The sequence below is a fragment of the Maniola hyperantus genome, chromosome Z, assembly GCF_902806685.2.
Source record: "Maniola hyperantus chromosome Z, iAphHyp1.2, whole genome shotgun sequence".
NCBI lineage: Eukaryota > Metazoa > Arthropoda > Insecta > Lepidoptera > Nymphalidae > Maniola > Maniola hyperantus.
Window position 1 is genome coordinate 5,525,319 of NC_048564.1, and position 23,578 is coordinate 5,548,896.

Sequence of the window (23,578 nt, forward strand, 5' to 3'; positions counted from 1 at the left end):
CAAAAGTATGATTTTAGTCCTTATTTTAAAGGTGAACCGTACTTTTGACATAACAGTTGACCCATAGAGTTAAAATGGCGCGTGAGAAGTCATTTTGTACGGACTATAATTAATTTTTTTTTACCGAGTAGTTAAACAAAGAAATATCAAACTAATATTTTCAAATTGCATACGCAAATCTCTTACCTGGACTATTTTGGTCATCTCCTGAATATCTATGACTCCGTTCCCGTCAACGTCATACATACGAAAAGCCCATTTTAGCTTTTCTTCGGGAGTGCCGCTAGATGTCACATGGATCGCTTGGAGAAACTCCTAAAACAAAAAGTTTATTTCGATACACAGTGACACTTCCCAGTTAAGTTTATAGGGAAGCTTTTTAATAACATAACACTGTTCAAATAAAGAATAACAATAATCATAATATTAGTAATCGATCAATTTTATTTTAGTAAGATAACCTCGCAGCATCGGCAAAAACAATATTTATACCAACAATTCGCAATAGCATGCACAAACATTGTTATTAAAACAACAGCTAAGAAACATTCGCAGAGTTCGCAATTAATAAATAACGTACAGATTGGTTTACACGCATAGTGTTACCTTAAAATCTATGTATCCATTCTTGTCCATATCGAATGTTCTGAAAACATGATCACAGAATTCGACTGCGTTACCAGATGGGAAAAACATCTTGTACATGTCGACGAATTTAGCCGGCGTCAGCCTCCCGTTAGGACAGTCTTGCTGCAAACACATAACATGGAAAACAATGTTAATCAACATCGTCTGTTTTCCCAAATCTAAAGCAATTTTCAGAAGTAGGTATTAGTCTAATGGTCTCGACCATTAGAAAGTGTACTATAAGTCCCCAATGTGAATAAATGATTTGATTATGCTGAGACGCACCTGGATGGCGTAGCACAGCACTGTACAGATTTTGCAGGGCATGGCAGCCTAAGCTCAGTACGTTCTTGCATTACAAAATCTGCTCTGATCTGTGGCTCTGCACTGCTCTGGACCACGTCGCCTGCGTCTCAACATACCTACGCTTAGCCTAACACTCCATCTGCCGTTTGCGCAATCACCAAAATTGGTGACTATTATAAATATACAACGTTAGTTTTAGTTAACGCAAAAACCGAAACACGTGTCGGATATTTTTACGTAAAGAATATATATACAAAATTTCAAAAACATTTAATGACAATTTACGAAGTTATAAGCTTGTTGTGTTGAGTCGTTGTCCTCGAAAAACATGGTCACCCCAAGCGAGCGGCTGTGAGCGAACGAGACGGCTGGCGTCGATTGTACGCGCTCTCGCTTGCGCGGCTTGAATCACCTGTAGGGCGATTGTCTAAAACCTGCATCAATCATTATTACAATCTCAATTGTTCTCATTGGCTGAATTTGTGCGATTCTTGTTGCAACAATGCATTGTGGCCAATAGTGAGCGAGCATTAACCAATCAGAGATGATTGCGATCGTGACATTGTAGCTGTCAAACAACCGCGGTAGGGCCACAGGTGCATGCGGTCATTCAACTAGGTGTTCAAACTTTTAAAGTATTTTTTGGTCAAAATATAACCCGTAGTAAAAACGATTGCATCGATTCTGTTACTGATTCAGAACAAACTACTTTCAGATTTTGCGTATACTAAAACTAACGTTGTATACATATTAGTTTCTGATAAAAGGTAGAGACTATTCTGAAAGCGTATCTAAAATCGTTATGAAAACATGAAATAGTTCTAGCTGGTATTGTTTTGAAGTGAAACTTTTTTATCGATTTTATGGAAATTATCTTATGTGACGGAAGTAATGGTGACGGATATAACAACAACTTTACTATAACGGCTTAGATACCACCGCAGCTTCTCAGTATTTCTCTTTATGTTGTCAACATATTTTTAGAACTACCGTGATGATTTTTTCTTGATTATCGATATGGTATAAAAAAATTGATAACTTTAAAATGAGGGTGCCATTTTGAATTTATTTGCTGACTTTTTCCTTTTTTTAATGGACCAAATCCTTTTAAAATTCTTATTAGGAGGAGATTACTATATAATCATAAATGTATTACCAAAAATTAACAAATGTCCGCCAAGTCATGGGTAGGTATGTATAGGTATGATAGACCAAAGAAATTTCAATTTTTTCGCGCATTACGCGAACGATACCGGTAAATATTTCTTACATACCTTGAAGCCTTTGTACCACTCTTTAATCGTGGTCTCGTCATAAGACGTATGAGTTTTGAGGAAGTCCATGTCCTCCTTGGTGAGCTTGTCTTTACTGAAGAAGCAGCCCATTTTATCTGTAACAAAATAAATTTCTATGAAACTTTCGTTTTCATTAAATATTAAATATTTTTAAATACTATAGTATTCAAGCCCATCACTATGAGCTAAGCTAATATACAGGAAGCTATGATTGACCGATCGAAGTATACGTTCGAGCGCATTATGAGACCTCATAATAAGTTTGTGAATACGAATCTACTTATGCGAACTTACATTAATCCGTATGTCTGTCCGTTTGTTACATCCTCCTAATGTGTTTTTAATGAACATTACTTCTACAAATTCACAAATGATTTAGGTAAATCGATGATCCAAACGTGGATCATTGATTTACCTAAATAATTACAAATTACAAATTTAAAACGTGAAAAAATTTTACTTGAGGGGACTCATAGAGGGCCCCACAGTAAATGGGGCCAAAAAATTACAGTTTTACAAAGACACGTGGGGAGGGGGGCTGTTGGGCTATTTTAGAATAGAAATAATACATAATAATATAATATAGCGTAGCCAATAGACCTGATATCTGAGTTCTAGTTGACCGATCAGCGCGTCGAGCAATTATTGTTGATGTTACTATTTTGCATGATGATAACCTAGTGAAAGCAGAAAAGGAAAAGTATCAAAATACTTGGACCTGGCTCACGAGATTACCGCCAAGTGGAGTGTTGACTCAGCGATTATTGTGCTGATAGTCGTATCAGTCCATGGTCTTATTGCGAATAGTTTAAACCAACATCTTAGGAAACTATTCGCTTAACTGTTGGATCAAGGGTAAGATACAAAAGGCAGTGGTTCTTGAGACGGCACGCATTGTGAGGAGGTTCCTCACTCTGGAGCCCTGACCACTGGCAGCTTGGGTCCCCGCTACTCATGAGACCCATTGTACCATATTTTTAATTTTTTTTTTTTTTATATTTCTCTCTTTGTTTTTCTGTTGTTTCTGTTAATTTATTTTTTATTCTTTCAGTTATTTTATTTTTTGTTGTTTCCGTTTGTTTGTGTTACTTTATTTATGTTTTCTCTATTATTTTACTTTTTGTTGTGTCTGTTTGTTTCTGTTATTTTATTTTTTGCTATTTCTAATATGTTATTTTAGTAAACATTTGTTCAAAATATGATAGCAACGAGATATGTAAATAAATAAGAAAGTTTTCTCTTAGTAAATAATTGTAGATATGAACTTATAGCAAGTACATGAGGTACGGTGCGAACCACTAGTATACATTAATACATTTTATAGCGAAGCATATATTACAATTTATTCAAATGACCACATACGGAGCTACAATTTACTAGCTACGTTTCTAAAAGCTTTTACAGGTACGTTGTAATTTAATTCTTATAATTACCAAAATCGATGTGATATTACGACAAAACATTTAAATCACAACGTTGTTCTATAGAAATACGCTTTCATTTACTTTGTATAAGGAACAAATAGAAACGCAGGCGGATAGACAAAGGCGTCTATCATGGGGAGCGGGTACATATCGCGTGTTACGTATCCTCATTAACTTGAATGACATAAATGCCACACTTTCTGTTATCTTTCTAAGGCTTGTGTTTGTAAATAAAAAGAAAAGAAAATATAATAAATATATATATTTGTACACAGGCATAGGTTGGTTATTTGTATGGCTGTTTGTATCAAAAGCGTATAAACTAAATGTAATGTCAAATTAGTAAGTACTTTAATTCCAAATCTATTCATTTAAATACTTATATTTAAAGTAATCTTACATTTTTAGGGTACCGTACTTCAGAATGAAAAAAAACAATACCCTTATACTCGTGTGCCTGTCTGTCTGTACTTCTGTTATAGCCAAATTGCTCGTAGGTGCGAATACTAATTTGAATAAAATAATGAAGGCACTGCACTGGCCGTGCCATCGCGTACAACTTTAAAACGAAATGTTGAAGATTATATTGGAGATGATATACAATTTGTAGAGGATTCTAGTTCCTTTCAGTTGTATTACTGTTACATCGCATCTACCTACCACACAATAAACTATAAATATGTTATGAGGTTGGGTCGAGTTATTTCATTTCTAGCTAAGAACATCGAAGATATTCCTCGTGACAATGGATGGTAAAAGCTCTTAGGGCGTGGAAATGTCACGGACGCCACGTCGATATAGATAAAGGCAGGCGCGCGCCCTTGCGGCCCTCGCCAGGGGCACCGAGAATCGTGTTCCCAATACGTAGCACCTGCAAAATTGGTTCTTATTTCCTAAATACTATTCTTTCTTTTTCTCTCAAGCAATTCTGTATGTACCACCGGAATGCTTTGAACACAAGAACATCTTGTCTGGCTACGCATTGACTTATATATTACTTCGTATGGACAGGGTTATTGAACAAACAAAATGGCACCGACTCATTGGTGCTTATGCACCAATGCAACCTCAGTGACGTCTGGATTTCAAACGGGTCGTTCATTAGTATCTAAGAGGTGGCGCTGATTTATTTGGTTTCTAAACCGGGAAAAATTTTGTTCGCTTGACCATATCTTGTCATTTATATCCATGCTGTAATTGTTTTTAAAACAGCTACTTTTCTACTTATATTTCGACGCTCATATAATTGTTTTACAACGTTTTTATCATTAATTTGCTTTCTTGTCTTTCGGTTTGTCACCACTTCATGCTTACTTCAAAACGAAGTTTGACGGTAATCATGCGAAAAACTATTCTCAAAAGGTCGCCTCTTTTAACTCCGGGTAACTAGACCACTCCCTTATATCGTCAAACAATATGCGTCTATGGTGACGGAGCTCTTTTGTTCTGTTTGTCTGTCCGCTACAAATTTTGCAATTGGTTTGAAATTGTCCGCTGAGCTAGAGATTCAAAGATGTTTATTATGATATTTTCCCATACTCGATTGGTTGTATCTAAACAACATTAATGTAGAACTTATGCTTCAAATTAAAATAAACATAATGGCGTGGAAAATGTTCGGGAGACTAGTGATGCAACCTAGATAAAGTTGACTCCCAGGTGTGAAATCCAAGGTTTGCATAGTTCGCCAATGTCACTTAGAAGTGGTGGCCTTCTACCTATTGTTTCGTGTCGCGGAAGTCAAACTATCAATAAGCTTCTTACAGTGAACTTTGCTTAAATAGGCTACTTGACTCATATCTAATTTCGTCCAATAAATGATTATTTATTATAGTATTTTGCTTAAGACACCGAAATATATCAATAACAATTATTAAAAACGCAGGATGGATATATAAATCCAATTTAAAAAAATACAGTTTTTATTTTTATTTGAAACGCAGAAAACGCTGTCAGCCATGATGTGACGTCATTCAATATGTAAACAAAGAAATGTCATCCCTATGTCACTCGTGGACTAACGTAGTATCCATATATATAAAATTTAAAGTCCTGACTGACTAACTTATATTAACGCACAGCCTAAACATCTAAACAGCTGGTCCTAGATACATGAAATTTGGTGGGTATGTTCTTTGTAGGTAAAGAGAAGGTATCCACTAGGAAAGGATTTTTTGAAATTCCACCCCTGAGTGGGTTAAATGGGGGTTTGAAATTTATGAAGTCTACGCGGGCGAAGTCACGTGCATAAGCTAGTTTTTATGTATTTCGAAAAACTCATAGTAAACGTAAAAAATTATCGTTTTCTCTTTATAAATTGAATATGTTATTAAGTAAGACTTACAACAAAGTGATCTTTGCAAAAATAAATTTGGATTGCAGTCGTTAGTGATATAGGATCCCTTTAAGCAAGTCTTCGCGTGTTACGTATATTTATTTCACTGGGCACTCTAATCCACAACTTTCCTGTGGTCTTTATCGATGCGTTTTTACATTCTCGGATGATACAATAACGATAATTACTATATTTTTCATGTAAACTAGTATAGAAGTCATGTTTATTAAACTTTGGGAGGTTATGCTGTTGTTTACAAATGCATGATGTCAGAGCACAGATAATCTATCGGCCAAACATGGCCGACAGTGTTTTCACCTGTCTAAGAAAAATATTTTTTTGAATTAAAGTTTTACGTTTTTAGGGCGCAAAAAAATATAGTGTTAATTTTTTTGATCTAATAGGACAAATATTAACCATTTAAGACCTACTTAAAAAGAGTGTCAACTAGCCTATTGCGAAAATGTGTTTTAGATTGAAGATACAATAACTTGATGTTCTCTTGGTAGACAATTCATAATAATTTACATAAGACGGTTATCTTCTTGCTCAAAATTCGTCAGTGCTTGAAGACCAAAGTCTTCGAACAGTGCGTGTTGCCAGTGATGATCTATAGATCCGAGACATGGTCGCTAACTATGGGCCTAATAAGAAAGCTCGGAGTCACTCAGCGGGCGATGGAGAGAGTTTTTCTACGTGATCAAATCAGAAATGAGGAGATCCGTAGGAGAATTAGAGTAACCGACATAGCTCAAATCAAAGAAGCTGGGCAGGGCACACAGTTCGGAAAACCGATAGACGTTGGAGTCCCAACTCCCAAGGTGCTGAAATGGCGACCTCGCACCGGAAGTGACGTAGAGTTTGAAGACCGCCCACTAGGTGGACGGACGACATCAGACGAGTCGCAGGGAGCTGCTGGATTCAGGCGGCGCAAGACCGTGGCGTGTGGAAGTCCCTACAAGAGACCTATGTCCAGCAGTGGACGTCTATCGGTTGATGATGATGGTGATGAAAAAGACGGTTAGGGCTTCAGTCTCGTATTCAAAGGCCAGAAACTCGATATCCGGAATACGAACCTCTAACTTTAAAAAGTTATATGCCTTTTAAGCAACCAATTAAGAGAAGTAGGTAACCCTAGCGCGCTCCCCAAACCTTTATAAAAAAAAACTTTTTGGCTCTCATTTGTTTCTATGAACTACGTTGTATGAAAAGCGCTCTTACGGTGAAGGAAAATGAGAAAACCTGCATGCCTGAGAGTTCTCCATGAGTTCTCAAAGGTGTGCAGAGATTGTCAACTCGCACTTGGCCAGCGTGATGGACTATTGCCTAAACCCTTTACATTCTGAGAGAAGACCTAAAGAACTCATAGTGGGCCAGCGATGCGTTAAATGAATTAAATATAACTTGGTACTCTACAAATTATTATTATTCGTTAAGCCAGTCAAGATAGCCATGTAGCAATAAAATAAGTAAGAGAAATTTGATGAGATTTTCTATAGGTACCTACCATATTTTGCTTTACTGGAATAAAGCGATAGCCTACAACAATTACTCCTCTATTGTCATCCTAGATTGATGGATCTACGTAGAATTGTTACAGGAACGACATATTTGTGCAAAATTGATTTGTATGAAGAAAATTCATTTACTGTGCTGAAATTCATTTTGAGAGATCTTTTTACCCAGAAGAAATACGTGAAAAGGAAGTATTAACGTTCCATCATGATTAACTCAATCAATTTAGGGTAAGGCCATAATCTCCCATGCTGGCCTTTTGCAGATTTGTCAGACTTCACACACATTTGAGAATATTATAGCGAACTATCAAACATGCAGATTTATTCACGATATAATATAGATGTTTTCTTTCACCTTAACGGTGAATTCGTCGTAAAGGCGAACTTATGTGCTACAAGATGGTTACAAGACAAATGATATATCTAGTATGTATGTACATCATCGATGTTAAACTAAAGAAGCTGGACAAGTGGTCATATAAAGTACTTGATGACAATTTCTAGCCTGTCAAGCTATATAGCTGTACCAAATTTCATACTATAAGTTTTTTTATTGTTTTTATTTAACCCATCATGTTTAACCGATTTATTAAAATCGGTTAAACAGATGGGCCTTTAAGAATCCCATGGGAGCTCTTTGGATTTCCGGGATGAAAATTAGCTTATGTCCTTGCCTTGGGATGTAAGCTAACTGTGTACCAAATTTCATCAAGATCGATTAAACTGTTGGGCCGTGAAAAGCAGACAGACAGATAGACTTTCGCATTTTTATAATAAATAGTATGGATTTGGTACATTCTAAGCAATACAGTCGGATTTCAAATCGGTGTCTCGAATTGGATAAAAACATCACAAAAGACGGCGCGGCAGTTCAATATACAGCTACAAAGCCATCGAAATGGGAAAAGCTGGAGTTGAAATCTATAAGACTTTTCAGGAACAAAATGTAGCGACGTTTTACTTCAACATTCAAAGACTCAGAAACTTGTTCCACAGATCACTAATATTATAAATGCGAAAGTGTGTCTGTCTGTCTCAGTAGCGTGCAGGTCATAGAGGCATAAATGCACTGCTTACCCCAGTTGTAAGCTATTTATCATTATGACCATATTTTTCATTATGACCTGCCAGTAAACAGGTTCCTACCTAACTAATGCCTACCCTGGCTTCAAACCCTGTGCACGCCACTGGTCTGTCTATCTATCTTTCACGGCCTATCCATTTAACAGACCTTGACGTTTGGTACAGATATACCTTGCATCCCGGGGAAGAACCTATGCTACTTTTTACCCAGAAACTCAATGAGTTCCTAAGAATTTTTTGAAAAACCTGGATTCAGTTAGCCACACGAAATTGTTTTGTGACTCCAAATAAGCACTACATAAGATTTCTGAGTGTACTTAACGTAATTAATTAAGCGATTAAGGCACTCGGTTACATACTATTCGGTTCACTTTTCATTGAAGTCTTCTATTTATATAACAGATGAAACAGCAAGCAATATATAGCTAGCTAGCTAAATAAATAAGCTAGCTATTTCCCGCGACTTCGTCAGTGTGGATGTAGTTTTGAAGATAACGTTGGAAAAGGGTTTGACCATTTTAGTAAGGAACCTGGCTTACCTACTAAACCGCCATTTTGAAAAAACTCGTTTCGGCGGCCAGTGGTAAAACATTATGGATTTAGAAAGAAATAATTCTTATTAAAATAAAGAATAATTGTAAAACATGTGTTAACAAAACTGTTTAAACGTAGTATTTCTTAGTTAAAACTTTATTTGGCGATTGAAAAATCGTAGGTATTTAGAAAAAACTACCTACCCTTTTCTATTTATAATAAACACTGAGTCATCATTAAAACATAAATAATGATTTTACCAAGAGTGTTATTTAGCAAAACTGCGCTTCGTGTTGAAGAGGAAATTCGAAACATCCGACCATCGACAGCATTCTAAAATTGCCACATCATCCAACGTTCACGGTATCGTCTGTTTACAGGAGTGTATAGGTACGGTTTTTATGTTTTTCTATATAAGCTCCTTTTTACAGGAACCACTTTTAAGTATTAAGAACTTTTCACAAAATATATTATACTAGATGATGCCCGCGACTTCGTTCACGTGGAATTAGGTTTTTTAAAAATCCCGTGGGAACTCTAATTTTCCGGGTTAAAAAGTAGCCTATGTCACTCTCCAGGTCTTTATGCAAAATCACGTCAATCCGTTGCACCGTTGCGACGTGATTGAAGGACAAACCAACAAACAAACACACTTTCGCATTTACAATAAGGGTACTGATTAGCTTGAAAAATCTGCACCTTCGTCCGCGTGGATTTATGTATACAGACCCCGTAAGAACTCTTTCACTGTTCAGGATAAAAAGTAGTTTTTGCCACGCAAAATATTATATTTTAAACATTTAAATATTAAACATATGTATTATAATGGTACTAAGCATTCGAAATACTCTTCCACGATCTGTGTTTCCTACCAATTAAAACCCGGGTATTTTTAAAACAAGAGTGAATAACGGTACTCTATAAGGCTAGAATTCATTATTAAAGAGAGTAATTAAAAAAAACATGATTTTTATTTATTTTTCACGCTGTACGGAAGGTGAATAATGAAGCCACAATCCGTAAGCGACAATTTTTCAATTTTTATACATAAAAATAGAGTAATTTCTGCGGGAAAATATTATTCGATATTAGATTTATAATAATTATCTTTCATAATGAATTCTTTTTTTTTATTACTATAGTCCAAGTCGCGTGGTTTAGAAATACAAGTAGACACTTGGATTTTGTTTCAATTACAAGAGCCGTTCATTAAAAACGTTGCAAATATCTAGGTGCAAACTTGCTAAGCTTATCGATTCTAAGTATCTTTAGATTTAGCTGCCTACACACTACAGGTCCATTAATTAGCTAACACATCAACGGCCGCAGATACCTATGCCTCAGTACACATCTACAGTGTAAACTAACACTAAAGTTGCAGAAACATAGCTTACAATATCGAAGTATCGCATTTTCAGCAAATATAAAACTTTGCCAATATCTTACTTACTTAAAAATTTAAATTTAACAATTACACTTGTACAAGTACTTTTGAATCTTCAAAATATGCATCTACCACTGGTTCGGAACCAGGTAATTCAATTATTTTCTGACTGATTACCTGTATTCATATTCCTTTAAACTATAATCTTCTATAATATAAAAATGAACCACTAAATGTGTTGGTCATCGTAAATCTCGAGAACAGCTGAACCAATTTCGCTAATTCTTTTTTTTATAATATTGAAGTACGAGTATGGTTCTTACGGAGAGAAAAATTTAAAAAATTTGAATCGACTGTTAGGCGGAACGAAGTTCGCCAGGGCAGCTAGTTCAGTAATAAATCTATATAGTAGGTACTAGCTGCCCCGGTGAACTTCGTACCGCCTAACAGTCGATTCTTTTACAGGATTTTTTTAAATTTTTCTCTCCCTAAGAACCATCCTCGTACTTCAAGGAATATTATAAGAAAGAATTAGCGTAATCGGTTTAGCTGTTCAGCAACACATTCAGCGATTCATTTTTATATATAGAAGAAGATATAAAAGGAAAAGTCGACTGACTGACTTACTGTCAACGCACAGCTCGAACTACTGGACGTACTGAAATTTGACATGCAGATAGCTATTATGACGAAGACATCCGCTAAGAAATGATTTTTGAAAATTCAATCCCTAAAGGGGGTAAGAAGGTAAGAAGCTGTGATAGCCTAGTGGTTAGGACGTCCGCCTTCTAATCGGAGGTCAGGGGTTCGATCCCGGGCACGCACCTCTAACTTTTCGGAGTTATGTGTGTTTTAAGTAATTAAATATCACTTGCTTTAACGGTGAAGGAAAACATCGTGAGGAAACCTGCATGCCTGAGAGTTCTCTATAATGTTCTCAAAGGTGTGTGAAGTCTACCAATCCGCACTTGGCCAGCGTGGTAGACTATGGCCAAAACCTTCTTACTCTGAGAGGAGAACCGTGCTCTGCAGTGAGCCGGTGATGGGTTAATCATGAAAAGGGGTAAAACAGGGGTTTGAAATTTGTGTAGTCCGCGCGGACGAAGTAGGTATACGCCATACGCGGAAAACGGGCATACGCTAGTAAATAATAATTCCATACAACAGAGACAAATTTCATACTAACTTGATGTAGCTACACAAACACTGGACGCAGTACACGAAAACGTTACGTCATTATTATACTATAGCGAAGCATGATAGTTTATTTTCAGAAGTTTTTTTTATTTATAAGCCCTGAGGTGATTTATATATATTCGAACGTAGAGTTGCGATCTACCGAAATAGTTTAACGAGAAATCCGAAGGCAAGATTCTACTATTAAAATGAAATAGGCGATACGTCAGCCAAGCAAAACGTGCTGCTGCATATTAAATCAAACATTTGCATCTCACATTTGTCAGGATCTTAAGACACGGACAAACACAATGCATCTAGATAAACTGGGCTATCAATCCACGTTCAGTTAAATAAGAAGATTTTGAGTTTAAATAAATATTAAAGATTGCAAAAGTGTAAACATTTTTAAAAAACTACTCAAGGCCCATTTTAGCAGTAAAACTTAAACATAAATAGTAATCTTATGAAATTAATTGTTAACTTATCATGTAGAAACATTTTTTTTTGTTGTCACATCTAGTAACTAGTTGTGTATGAATCTATGTAATCTTTGCAGTGAATCAGCCGTGGCTCGCGTCGTTCGTCGATCGACCCGCGATGCGTCGGTATATTTTTGTTATGATGGTGCTTTAAAATTTTAAAACTACCTACTAGTATAATTATTATACTAATAATTATAAAATAATATTATACTTAACATGTACCTACTAGAAATTAGAAATGTATATAATCTATGATTACCTACTTAACCTATTTTAATTAGGTACCTACTATGTACTCACTGTGCGCTTAAAGATGAAATTTTGTAACCCAGTTTTTAATAGCCTGTAAGTTCCATGTAAGTGGAAATTTCTTTATGGAATAATAAATGTCTTAATACCTAAATAAGAATAATTTCTGAATAATGTGACAGACGGCGCAAGACAATACAATACTAATAACCATTTGCCTCATTTTGTAGTTTTAGTGATTTAGTATTTTTCAAACCCGCAATGTATAGCGTGCAAAAATCGGCTCAATGCTCCTCCTACGACGAGGCATTGACTCCTAGTGGCCTCCATACTGAACGTTCGTTGATCTCTAGCGTCAGTCAGATAATATTTTACTTGCAAGATATCGTTTTTCGATAATTTCACAAAATATAGGATTTTATTTTTTATTTTTCGCGTTTTTTTTTGTGGTATCATATCACTGATCATCAGTACTATCACCTGTCTTCGTTTTTGCCAGCGTTCTGGTTACACTCTATATTCAACAGCAAGTTTAGTATCCGATCATAGAAAGTATAGCCGATGTATTGACAGTTAGCACACGTACAAAACGTAGGTGCGCGGCCGCCATTTTTAGTTTGAGGTCGGTCATGCACACTAATGCTAGTCACGTTGAAGTCGGGTGCCTCTACAATTTCAAGAATATTCACCATTAATGTTGCAATTAGCAACCATTCGAGATTCGTGATGAGACAATTTTAGTTGAAACAGAAGGTTTATTTAAGGTCAGCGAATATTTGTAAATAGGTATGCTTAGGATATTTTACACTTTAAAAACTGGTCAAGTGTATGTCGGAACACGTTAGATATTTCCGAATAGGTATTCTAAAGGGACTAAGATTCAACAAAAGAAATACTAATATATCTTTCTATAACAATCTAGTGATTTTAATGCAAAGGGTAGCTACAGTTTTTATACGTCACCTAATAAAAACCCGGAAAAAAAACAGAAATCTTTTGTGGACTCTGAAGGTAGTTGCTTTCATATAAATGCTTACGGAATAAATTTAGATTTGCCATTATAAGTACTTTAAAACTGTGTAAACATTAAGTTGCCTCTATTATGAAATTAATGAATTCCTTAATGGCAAAGTTGCGTGGAAGGTGGTGGAAGCGAACAGCTGAGCTTTCAGTTGCAGTCACAAAATGGCGTAGTGTAGGTATTGTTACTTTCATAATGTTTTAATTTTTATGATTGTAAAAGTGGACTCTGCATTCCGAACAAATGAAGTATGCAGTACAAGATTTTATGACTCGACAACGTTTTTTTTAATCAGATACAAGTTAGCCCTAGACTGCAATCTCACCTGGTCGTAAGTGACGATGCAGTCTAAGATGGAAGCGGGCTAACCTGGAAGGGGTATGGCAGTTTTTAATAAACACATGCCCGTTTGGTTTCTACACGGCATCGTACCGGAACGCTAAATCGCTTGGCGGTACGGCTTTGCTGGTAGGGTGATAACTAGCCATGGCCGAAACCTCCCACCAGACCAGACCAGAAATTTAGAAATTATAAAATTCCAAATCCCTGCCAGGAATCGAACCCGGGACCTCCTATAATAAGACCACAGCGCTTACCACTGCGCCAGGGAGGTCGTCAAAACGTACGTTGATAGTATTGGAGTGTCGAAACACTTCAGCGTTATAGGAAACTGGATCCTAACCTGCCTTGTTTTACAGCTCAATTTTGTGTACACATCTACAGCCAGCGCTCCAAGCGGAAACATTGCGAATTTAAAATCAGTGGTATTGAATTTTTTTACTTCAATTCAAAGGTTCTTTAGGTACATTTTACTTTGACGTTATTGTAGTTCGACTCTCGAATTCTAGCAGCGTTGGTGAGAGGTAAAAACTTATACTAAGTAACAGTCACAGACGTAGCATAGGAGAAACTAGCCTACTTGAAATAAACAAATTTCGATTTTGAATTTATATTGTGTGGTAACCATCAAGCGCTAGTTTGACTCGCACTTGGCCGGTTTTATCGATATACACTCGGCGTCAAAAAAATCGCACCTTTCAAAAAATCTACTTCAAACAATTTTAAACCTTATTTGACATCAATAATGAGGCTCATGTTGGGTATCATTTGAAAGGGGATGAAATGGAGAGCACAAAAACAATTCAATTGATTTTTTTTCTTTTACTGGAAGAGCACAAAAAAAGAAGAAGAAAACACTTACAATTTTGCTTCTTAAGACAGCCGCTAGTTGCGCTACCTTTTGTAGGTATAAAATGGTCAATACAGGTACAATCGGGGTCATTCGCTATCTAACCGTTGAAGTGGACACACGAGAAGCTCATTCCCAAGAAAAATACCTTTGAAGATGGATACCACTATTGATGAGGCCGCCCAAGTGATTGCACTACTGCAATCAGGCATGCGGCAGTGTGATGTCGCTCGGCAACTCAACTTGAGCCGTTTTTCGGTTCGAAGAGTGTACCAGCGTTTCCTGGAGACCGGTGGCTTCGTCCGAAGACATGGGTCTGGTAGACGTCGCTGCACCTCGGAGAGAGACGACCGATTCATCGTAGTGACGTCTTTGAGAAATCGGTTCTTAAATGCTGTTGAGTTGCGACAGCAGCTCCAGACAACTAACAGAAGAACTGTGAGTGTGTCTACGGTTAGACGAAGACTGAGGGAGAAGAAAATAGCGGCGCGAAAAGCTGCTACGGGTCCCAAATTGACCGCAGAGCATCGGCGAGCCCGCTTGCAATTCGCTCGCGAACACGTCAATTGGACCCTCGAACAATGGAAAGCTGTTCTCTTCTCAGACGAGACGAGAGTGTGCCTTTTCTGCAACGACAGACGCAAAAGAGTGTACAGAAGACAGGGTGAACGATTCGCCCAAGCCTGCATCCAGGAGACGGTGGAATATGGAGGCAGTTCTTGTATGTTCTGGGGCGGCATGTCTGCCGACGGCAAAACCGACCTTGTTTGCGTCTCCCGGGCTCGAGGTGCTCGCGGGCAAGGGGTGACCCTTGCCCGCGAGCACCTCTGCCCCGCTGCCTTCGCTGAGGCCACATTACTAGCGATGTCTTTCAACATAATATAACCCAAGATTCGTGGTAAGAAGTTCTTACTAAGAACTAGTAGCTTGTCAAATATTTTGGTCAGCAGGTATATTGAAGGTATATTATAGAAGCAGTGATAGCCTAGTGGTTAGGACGTCCGCCTTCCAATCGGAGGTCGGGGGTTCGATCCCGGGCACGCACCTCTAACTTTTCGGAATTATGTGCGTTTTAATTAATTAAATATCACTTGCTTTAACGGTGAAGGAAAACATCGTGAGGAAACCTGCATGCCTGAGAGTTCTCCATAATGTTCTCAAAGATGTGTGAAGTCTACCAATCCGCACATGGCCAGCGTGGTAAGTAGACTACCTATGGCCAAAACCCTTCTCACTCTGAGAGGAGACCCGCGCTCTGTAGCGAGCCGGTGATGGGTTGATCATGATGATGATGATGAGATATATTGATTCGCGGAGAGTACCGGTGAGCAGTCAGTGATGACTGCTCACCGGTACATCACAGAGATCCTGGAAGAACATGTGGTCCCCTATGCCAGTTTTGTTGGCGAGGGGTTCATGTTGATGCACGACAACGCTCGCGCTCACACTGCAATTATTGTGCGCGAGTACCTTCAAGAGGTTGGGATCTCTGTCATGCACTGGCCAGCAAGAAGTCCAGACCTGAACCCGATTGAGCACCTATGGGACCATTTAAAACGCAAGGTTCGGTCTCGTGATCCCGCTCCTACGACTCTCCAGGAACTCAAAGATACTGTTATTGAGGAATGGAACACTATCCCTCAAGAAGACATTTTAAAATTGATAAGATCCATGAGGTATCGTATGGAAGCCGTCATCAGGGCAAGGGGGGGTAACACTAGATTTTAGATTATTTTTAAGATCATTTTTGTATTCTTTTTTGTATAATTAATCTGTTTTAAATTAAGGCTTAATTAAGGATTTTTACTGTTTCATAAACTTCTTTTTTTGTGCTGTTCCAATAAAAGAAAAATAATTAATTGAATTGTTTTTGTGCTCTCCATTTCATCCCCTTTCAAATGATACCCAACATGACCCTCATTATTGATGTCAAATAAGGTTTAAAATTGTTTGAAGTAGATTTTTTGAAAGGTGCGATTTTTTTGACGCCGAGTGTATAATATAGCTGTAATGACTCATGAGTTATCTTTGGTAGTGAAGACTACTATCACCTACTATAATACGTAAAGCCGCCAATTAACAACCTCGATACCCGCCTGAAAACAGACTAGGAACCGCCATTTTAATCTTAATATTAACCTCAAACATTAACTTTATTTTTCGACATTAACCGCTTGAGTTTGTCATCATCATGTAGTGCCATCTTCAAATGAAGCTCGGCGGAGAAATCTCTTTTTTATTTGATTTACTTTATAGATAACTGGCAAATTGAAAAAACCTCAGTAGTTGTTTACTATGATATAAGCTGCATACAAATCAATACCCTTAATGCGAAAGTGTGTTTGTTTGTTGGTTTATTGGTTTGTTGATTTGCCGTATATCACGTCGCAACGGAGCAACGCATTGACGTGTTTTTTTGCATGGGGTATGGGTATAATTAAAAATCTGAAGAGTGACATAAGCTACTTTTTATCTCGGGAAATCAATGAGTTCCCATGGGATATTTAAAAACCTGAACCCAAACGGACGAAGACATCAGTTAGTGTATACTCATTTTTAAACACCACATAAATCACCATAAATACTTATCAGCAAGTAAGTAGCGAGCGCTACTGCTTGATCGGTTAAGGCGATTAAAGCGATTAATTAATTACTCCCACGTTAGCCCGCGAACAATGTTGCAGCTAATGATCTAGTGTTTGCATGTACAGTCAGCAACAAAGCTAGGTTTTCACCCGCCAGTACAAGCGATTGTGGACAGGTGCAAACCTAGCTTTGTTGCTGACGCTACAACATTTTATCAATACGTATTTTATTTTTATTGTTTTCATATTTTTACTTAATGTGGTAGACTTCTTGCAAAAAAATAACACTAGTTAAAAAAGGGAAATTATTTTGCCCGCAACTAAAAACTTAAGCAGTGATTAAATAATTGTACCTACTACCTAATAAAATAAACTGGCACGATTAATTTTCTGCGACAAATAAATTAAATAGGCAGCTAAAGTTAGGTTTCATTGAAATATAGAAACGGCAGAATAATAAAGGCAGCAAATATAATACATAGTCTTACCCCTAGAGTGTTTATGCAAAGCGCGGAGCCAGAAGCTCGAAGGAGGTCCTGATTGAAGAGAGTAGAGAGAGTGAGCAGAATGAAGGGGCGACAGAGCGAGTCTTCTGGCGTAGCCCATTTGAAACTGATTTTTATTATTATCACCACCCAATCCCCCCCTCCCCCTCTCTTATAACGACAGCTTTTGAAATTTTTTCAAGTTTTGGGGAAACTTCGTAATGAAGCCATAAAATATCCTTTGTTCAGTTATAGGTATTACCGGTGGAGTTTACTGTTAAGGTACCTAGTTGTGTGACTTTTGAGGCTTCTTCGTCAACCAGTTTCGTCCAGTCCCGTGTATATCTGTGTGTCACAGTCATTTTCAAAATAAACTATAAGAGCGCAATGTTGAAATTTAGTAAAGATTAAGGAAGCTATTATCGGTAGTAGACATATTTAAAACTAGATGATGCCTGCAACCGATTTAAGTTTTTAAAAATCCCGTGGGAACTCTTTTATTTTCCGGGACAAAAAGTAGCCTATGTCCTTCCCCGGGATATAAGCTAACTCTGTACCAAATTTCATCAAAATCTGTTAAACTACTGGGCCGTGAAAAGCTAGCAGGCAGACGACAGACAGACACACTTTCACGTTTATAAAATTAGTATGGAAGTATGGATTTAAAAAATAAAAAAAAATTTGGTGCTAGAATGGCGGCTTCGCATACGAAAGTGCAGCGTTAGAAGACTCTGTCCCCGCAAAGCCGCTGGATTCATGCAGCGCCAGACCGTGGCATGTGGAAGTGCCTACAAGAGACCTATGTCAAGCAGTGGATATCTATCGGTTGGTGAATTTTTTTTTAAGAACTTCCTGAACATGAAAAGCATCAATCATCATCATCAAAAGGGGCATTGGTTTAATAAAAAGTACCATACACCTTCCAGGTTAGGTCCGTCTTAGACTGCATCATCACTTACTACCAGGTGAGGTCAAGGGCTAACCTGTATCTGAATAAAAAAATCTGTCAAAAAAAGTTTCGTTAATTCCCTCGAGTGATACTTTTCTAAATAGAGAATAAAACCCCAATTTTTTTCAGCAGTTTTGGTAAAAGAAACTGTATTTTTTTTTAATTGGGTACGGAACTCTACCTTATACGTGTTAATAAGACTCGCATCTGACCAGTTTTTTCAACATTTGATGTACCTATGTTATGTTTTTAAGTCATATCATAAACTGAATTACTTATGAAACAAATTTAAAGTATGCGTCTCAGATATATCGAGTATGTATATTTTTCTATGTGCGTCAGATTATAGAAAAGATTCTATGAATTCCAAATACCAATGATCGCTGAATGCAGAAATATGTAGAAGCACACCTACTAACTACAGGGTTTGTTTTCTTACTTATTTTGGGAAGTACGAGTAAGTTTAATGTCTATATGTATGGTTCGATTCCTTTGCGGGTCAAGAATGTTAGTATTGTATTCAGGATGCCAAAAAAGTAGTTGTATGCTAGCTACCTGTAGTACGCGACAGGTCGAGATGGCACAGCTCCGCGCTAACCCGTTGTGGGCGAGCACGGGTGACGTGCGGGTGAGCGGGGCGTCCCCCCGCCTCTTACCACGAATACCATTTCAACCTGTCGCGTACTTACTATAGGTAATATTGTAGTAGTTTAAACTTGTCTTTTAAGAAATGAGTTACCAAGAGGAAGCAGCTGTCCAATGATTTTCCCCCGCCCCGGCTTTGCTTGTGTGATATTTTTGGAAATCGTGAGGGGGTAGTTTCCAAAAATCTTGAAACACATATTCCTTCATTTTAAAAATACGAAATACCAATTTTCATGGATATAACTTTAAAAATCACGGATTTTCATGACAAATTTTTAATTTACTTTTTTATTAAGCCTCTTAGGGGTAGGCTTTCCAAAAATCCTTTCTTAGTGAGTGCCGCCGTTATAAAGGAAATCCACCGTCAAAATTTCAAGATTCTAACCCCGAGTTTAGGCTGTGCTATATATAAAAAGACTTGTCCTGACTGACATACTGATCTATGAACATGCAGCCTAAACAGCTGAGGTTAGAAAACTGTCATCTAAATATATAAAAGGAAAAGGTGACTGACTGACTGATCTATCGACGCACAGCTCAAACTACTGGACAGATCGGGCTGAAATTTGGCGTGCAGATAGTTGTTATGGAGGTAGGCATCCGCTAAGGAAGGATTTTTGAAATTTCAGCCCCTAAGCGGGTAAAATAGGGGTTCGAAATTTGTGTAGTCCACGCGGACGAAGTCGCGAGCATTAGCTAGTTTTGACATAAGTAGGATCATTTTATAACGTAGGCAGTACGGAGCTACTAAGAAAGGATTTTTGAAATTTCAACCCCTAAGGGGGATATTTCGATTGAGAGTTGAAAGGAGGGGTTAGGGGAATTGGTTAAAGGTATAGGTTAAGGGATGAATGTTTGTATAAAAGTTCGTCATTTTTAAAGTTACATCGATGAAAATTGGTACTTAGGCTTTCGTTTCAAAAAAATATATATGTATATTTCACGATTTTTGAAAATTCTACATTCAAGAGGGTTTAATAGGGGATGAAAGGTTGTATGAAAGTCCGATAGTGTTCGAGTATTAATTGGTATTTGAGTTTACAGTTACAAGTGAGGGTTTCAGGATTTTTGAAAATTGTACCTCCACGCCGGTCATCTAAATTCCATCCGAACGACGCCAGGGCGGGTCAGCTAGTTAAATAAAAACTGATGCGTCAATCTGCGAAATATTAATCCTATTATTCTTGACGCTTTTATCCAGAATAGCATTCCGGATAAAAGCGTATTTTGATAAAGCTCACCGTGTTGATATCAATCTACACTATGAACACTTTCAGTGTTTTTTTTCTGAACCCATATTTATAATATAAAAGCTAAAAAAAATGCTTCAATAGTCTCAACTTCAAAACTACCTTTCAATCTTAGATGACGGCTTTCAATTTAGGATCAAAACCTAAACGATCTTACGACAAAAAAAGTTAAGCATGAAATCATCAGTTGAACTCAACTGATGATTTCATGGTAATTTTGATAGTTTTTCATGAAAAAACTGCCAGTTTTATTATAAACACGCGTTTAATGCTTGATTAAATTTTTGTGGTAAGACCGCTACTGCTTAAATACCTGAAGGGTCTTATCCTGCACACTACAACCAATTCTTCCGGACTAGAATGCACACGTATGTTACACAGAACGTCCACTCTCACAGATAGCTCTTGTTTAACTGCTGAAGTGCTGACAGCACCTTGCGCACGCATACGGCGACCAACGGGGTGATTCGCAAGCTTAGTGATCATCACGGAATGAAAATGACCAATCACATTTAACATTTATTATTCCATTGAAGGTTTGCTACGAAACATTACTTTTATATCGCTGTGTGAAGCAGCAATGTAGAACCAACCAATGTCAAATGAGTTTCATTTAGTAATGATTATTGAGTTAGCTAAGCAAACCACTGGTTAAATCTTTCATTACATAATATATGCATAATATGATAGCTGAAGGACTATGGCGGATGGCGATAATAGTTATGGGCAACACCGAGAGCAATTGAGTGACCACTAAAATGATGATCTGAGTCACTAGGAGTTCTATTTGTGCAAATGCTACACAAACACAAAATTGTCTACCAACAGAAGCAGATGGAAATAATAAATCCATTCGAAGAGCTAAGGTGAAAGAGCTTCTTTTTGCGCTAAACACGTTTGTGTTTTGGTGGTATTAAGGTTTGACGAAAATACACAAAGTCAGTCAAGTTACTGCGATCCACCAAGACAATAGCAGCTCAAAGATCTCGGTAGCACTGGTTCGTGAACTTGACATGTATCTCTCCGTAACAGTAATGTCCTTATCGTGCCAGATTACCAGATTTAAGGGAATCGTTGATGTGCAACAGGAACAGTGTTGCAGAGAGACCAGACCCTTGAGCAGCACCGGCAGTTACAGCCATTAGGTCAGATAAGCAGCCGTCAACGATCACCCGAAATGGCCTCTCATTCAGATAAATCAGATACACAGTTGCAATATTTAGTAGACATTCGTATATCGGGATTTGATTACGGTGGCCATATCACAATCACACTGTGGACACTGAATGTAATAGATTCAGTGGTTTTTTTCTAAAACCTGTAACCTGTAATAGATCCAGAGATTTTTTTCTAAATAAAAGCTTAAAAAACGCTTTAATAAAGTTTCTTTAGAACTAGGATTAGGACTTTCAATTTAAGGTCAAAAGCTTTACGATCTTACGACAAAAAAGAGTGCCATGACAAACTCGTACACAGTCTAAAACCTTTAATATGTCGAGAGATAAGGAATTACGAAACCATTTATCCAGAAAAACGGCAAAAAAGCTAATATTCATCATTCGAGAATTTTAAAGTTATTTTTATTTATTTATTTTTCACCAACAACTTCCATACATGTAAGACCATAAAAAATTCAAATACACTAACAGTACGGTTGTCAATTACAGGTGAAAATGAATAGTAATAATAATCTAACACATCTTTCTTCTAAGTTCTTCTCTTCTTATTCATCCTCCTCCTACTAATCCAGAGTATTACTGGTATAATATTATACGAGATGTATACGAGTATCAAGAGTTTTATTCACTTGTTTTCGATATTTGAAAACTTAAAAGGGAGTCATGATATCAGCTATAGAGGAATCAAAACAGAAAATAAACAGTATCCGAATCGAAATACACCATAGCCAGCCATAACCCATATTGCTATAGCCATAGCTATAGGCCGTATTTGTAACCTACACTTACCAAATGCCTATACTTACTAAAATCGACACGTCATACTTTATTGGCAATTCGCCATTATTTTAAGGCCTTTCTGACTGATACATTGAATGTATCAATTCAGTGAATTCTCAGCTCAATTTATCATTATTTCATTAATATTATTTTATAGACTTTTAAATGTTTACAGTTGAATTTATTTTGTCTGATTTGACTTTGACTGACTTGACTTTGACGATATTACAAATATCATGTTATATTTAGGTATTTTTAAAATGGCAAACTACTTCTTTCACACTTTTTCGTTATAGTGGAGTTTTCGGAGATACGCCGCAGTAAAATTCAATAAATCAAAAACAGGTATACAACACGCTCGTTTTGTTATAACCGCCAATCTAGGTAGTGGTTCAGTAGCGAGATGCGGAATTTAATAAAAATCCCTCGAGATACGGCAGCTTATGAAATCGAATACCTATATAGAAAATTTTCAAAAGAATTTTTAAAATTCTGATGTAGGTAGGTACATGAAACAGTGATGAGCGAACTCCGCGGAGCAATGACGTGTATACTCCCCGCCCCCGCGTCATCGTCAATGCGGTTACGTTATAGAAACTGAAGTCTCCATTGACGAAATGGGCTTCCGGGTTCGGATCATACCTACGTTGAATATATACCTAGTTATTTAAGCCACTGAAGCACTCTGAAAAAATATAACGAGTTTAAAAGTATTTACAGTGCGAGCTGTCTTTATGACAACTTATGTAAGAAAGACTTCCGTTTGCCGTGGAGACCCTGGGGCCATGGAGTCTTAGTGCTTAAAAAAATTACGAAACATTTCTCCGCGATTAATAGCCTCATCTGGTGACAGAAGGGCTGGCTCATTTTTGCCCAACGGATCAGCCTGGCTGTCCAGCGCGAATTTAGACAGTACTCTTGGCACCATTCCACGCGGGCATGATTTGTATAGTAATTAGATTAGGCTAGGCTTTAAGTTTTATTGTAATATTTTCATTAAAAAAAGATAATAAAAATACAATAAGATAGACTTCAACTTTCAACACTTTCATAGATCTACCATCTATCTATCTAATCTGCA

At 37.3% G+C, this 23,578-nt stretch overlaps 2 protein-coding genes across 7 annotated transcripts in view; both read right to left on the minus strand.

Annotated features, from left to right (window-relative positions):
* Nca (neurocalcin homolog) overlaps positions 1 to 23,578 on the minus strand; it is a 103,463-nt gene that overhangs the window by 25,001 nt on the left and 54,884 nt on the right. The window lies entirely within an intron of this gene.
* Positions 1 to 23,578, minus strand: part of LOC117995897 (neuronal calcium sensor 2) — a 101,381-nt gene that overhangs the window by 6,859 nt on the left and 70,944 nt on the right. For 4 of the 5 annotated variants that reach the window (XM_069509106.1, XM_034983918.2, XM_069509108.1 and 1 more), the window contains exons 2-4: positions 2,208 to 2,323; positions 607 to 750; positions 187 to 315 (exon numbers count right to left, since the gene is read on the minus strand). In XM_069509106.1, coding sequence (XP_069365207.1) covers positions 187 to 315; positions 607 to 750; positions 2,208 to 2,318 — 384 coding nt within the window. In that variant the 5' untranslated portion in view covers positions 2,319 to 2,323. Of the gene's footprint in view, positions 1 to 186; positions 316 to 606; positions 751 to 2,207; positions 2,324 to 20,852; positions 20,943 to 23,578 lie in introns of those variants that run through there. The other variant, XM_034983917.2, reaches the window with a different exon arrangement.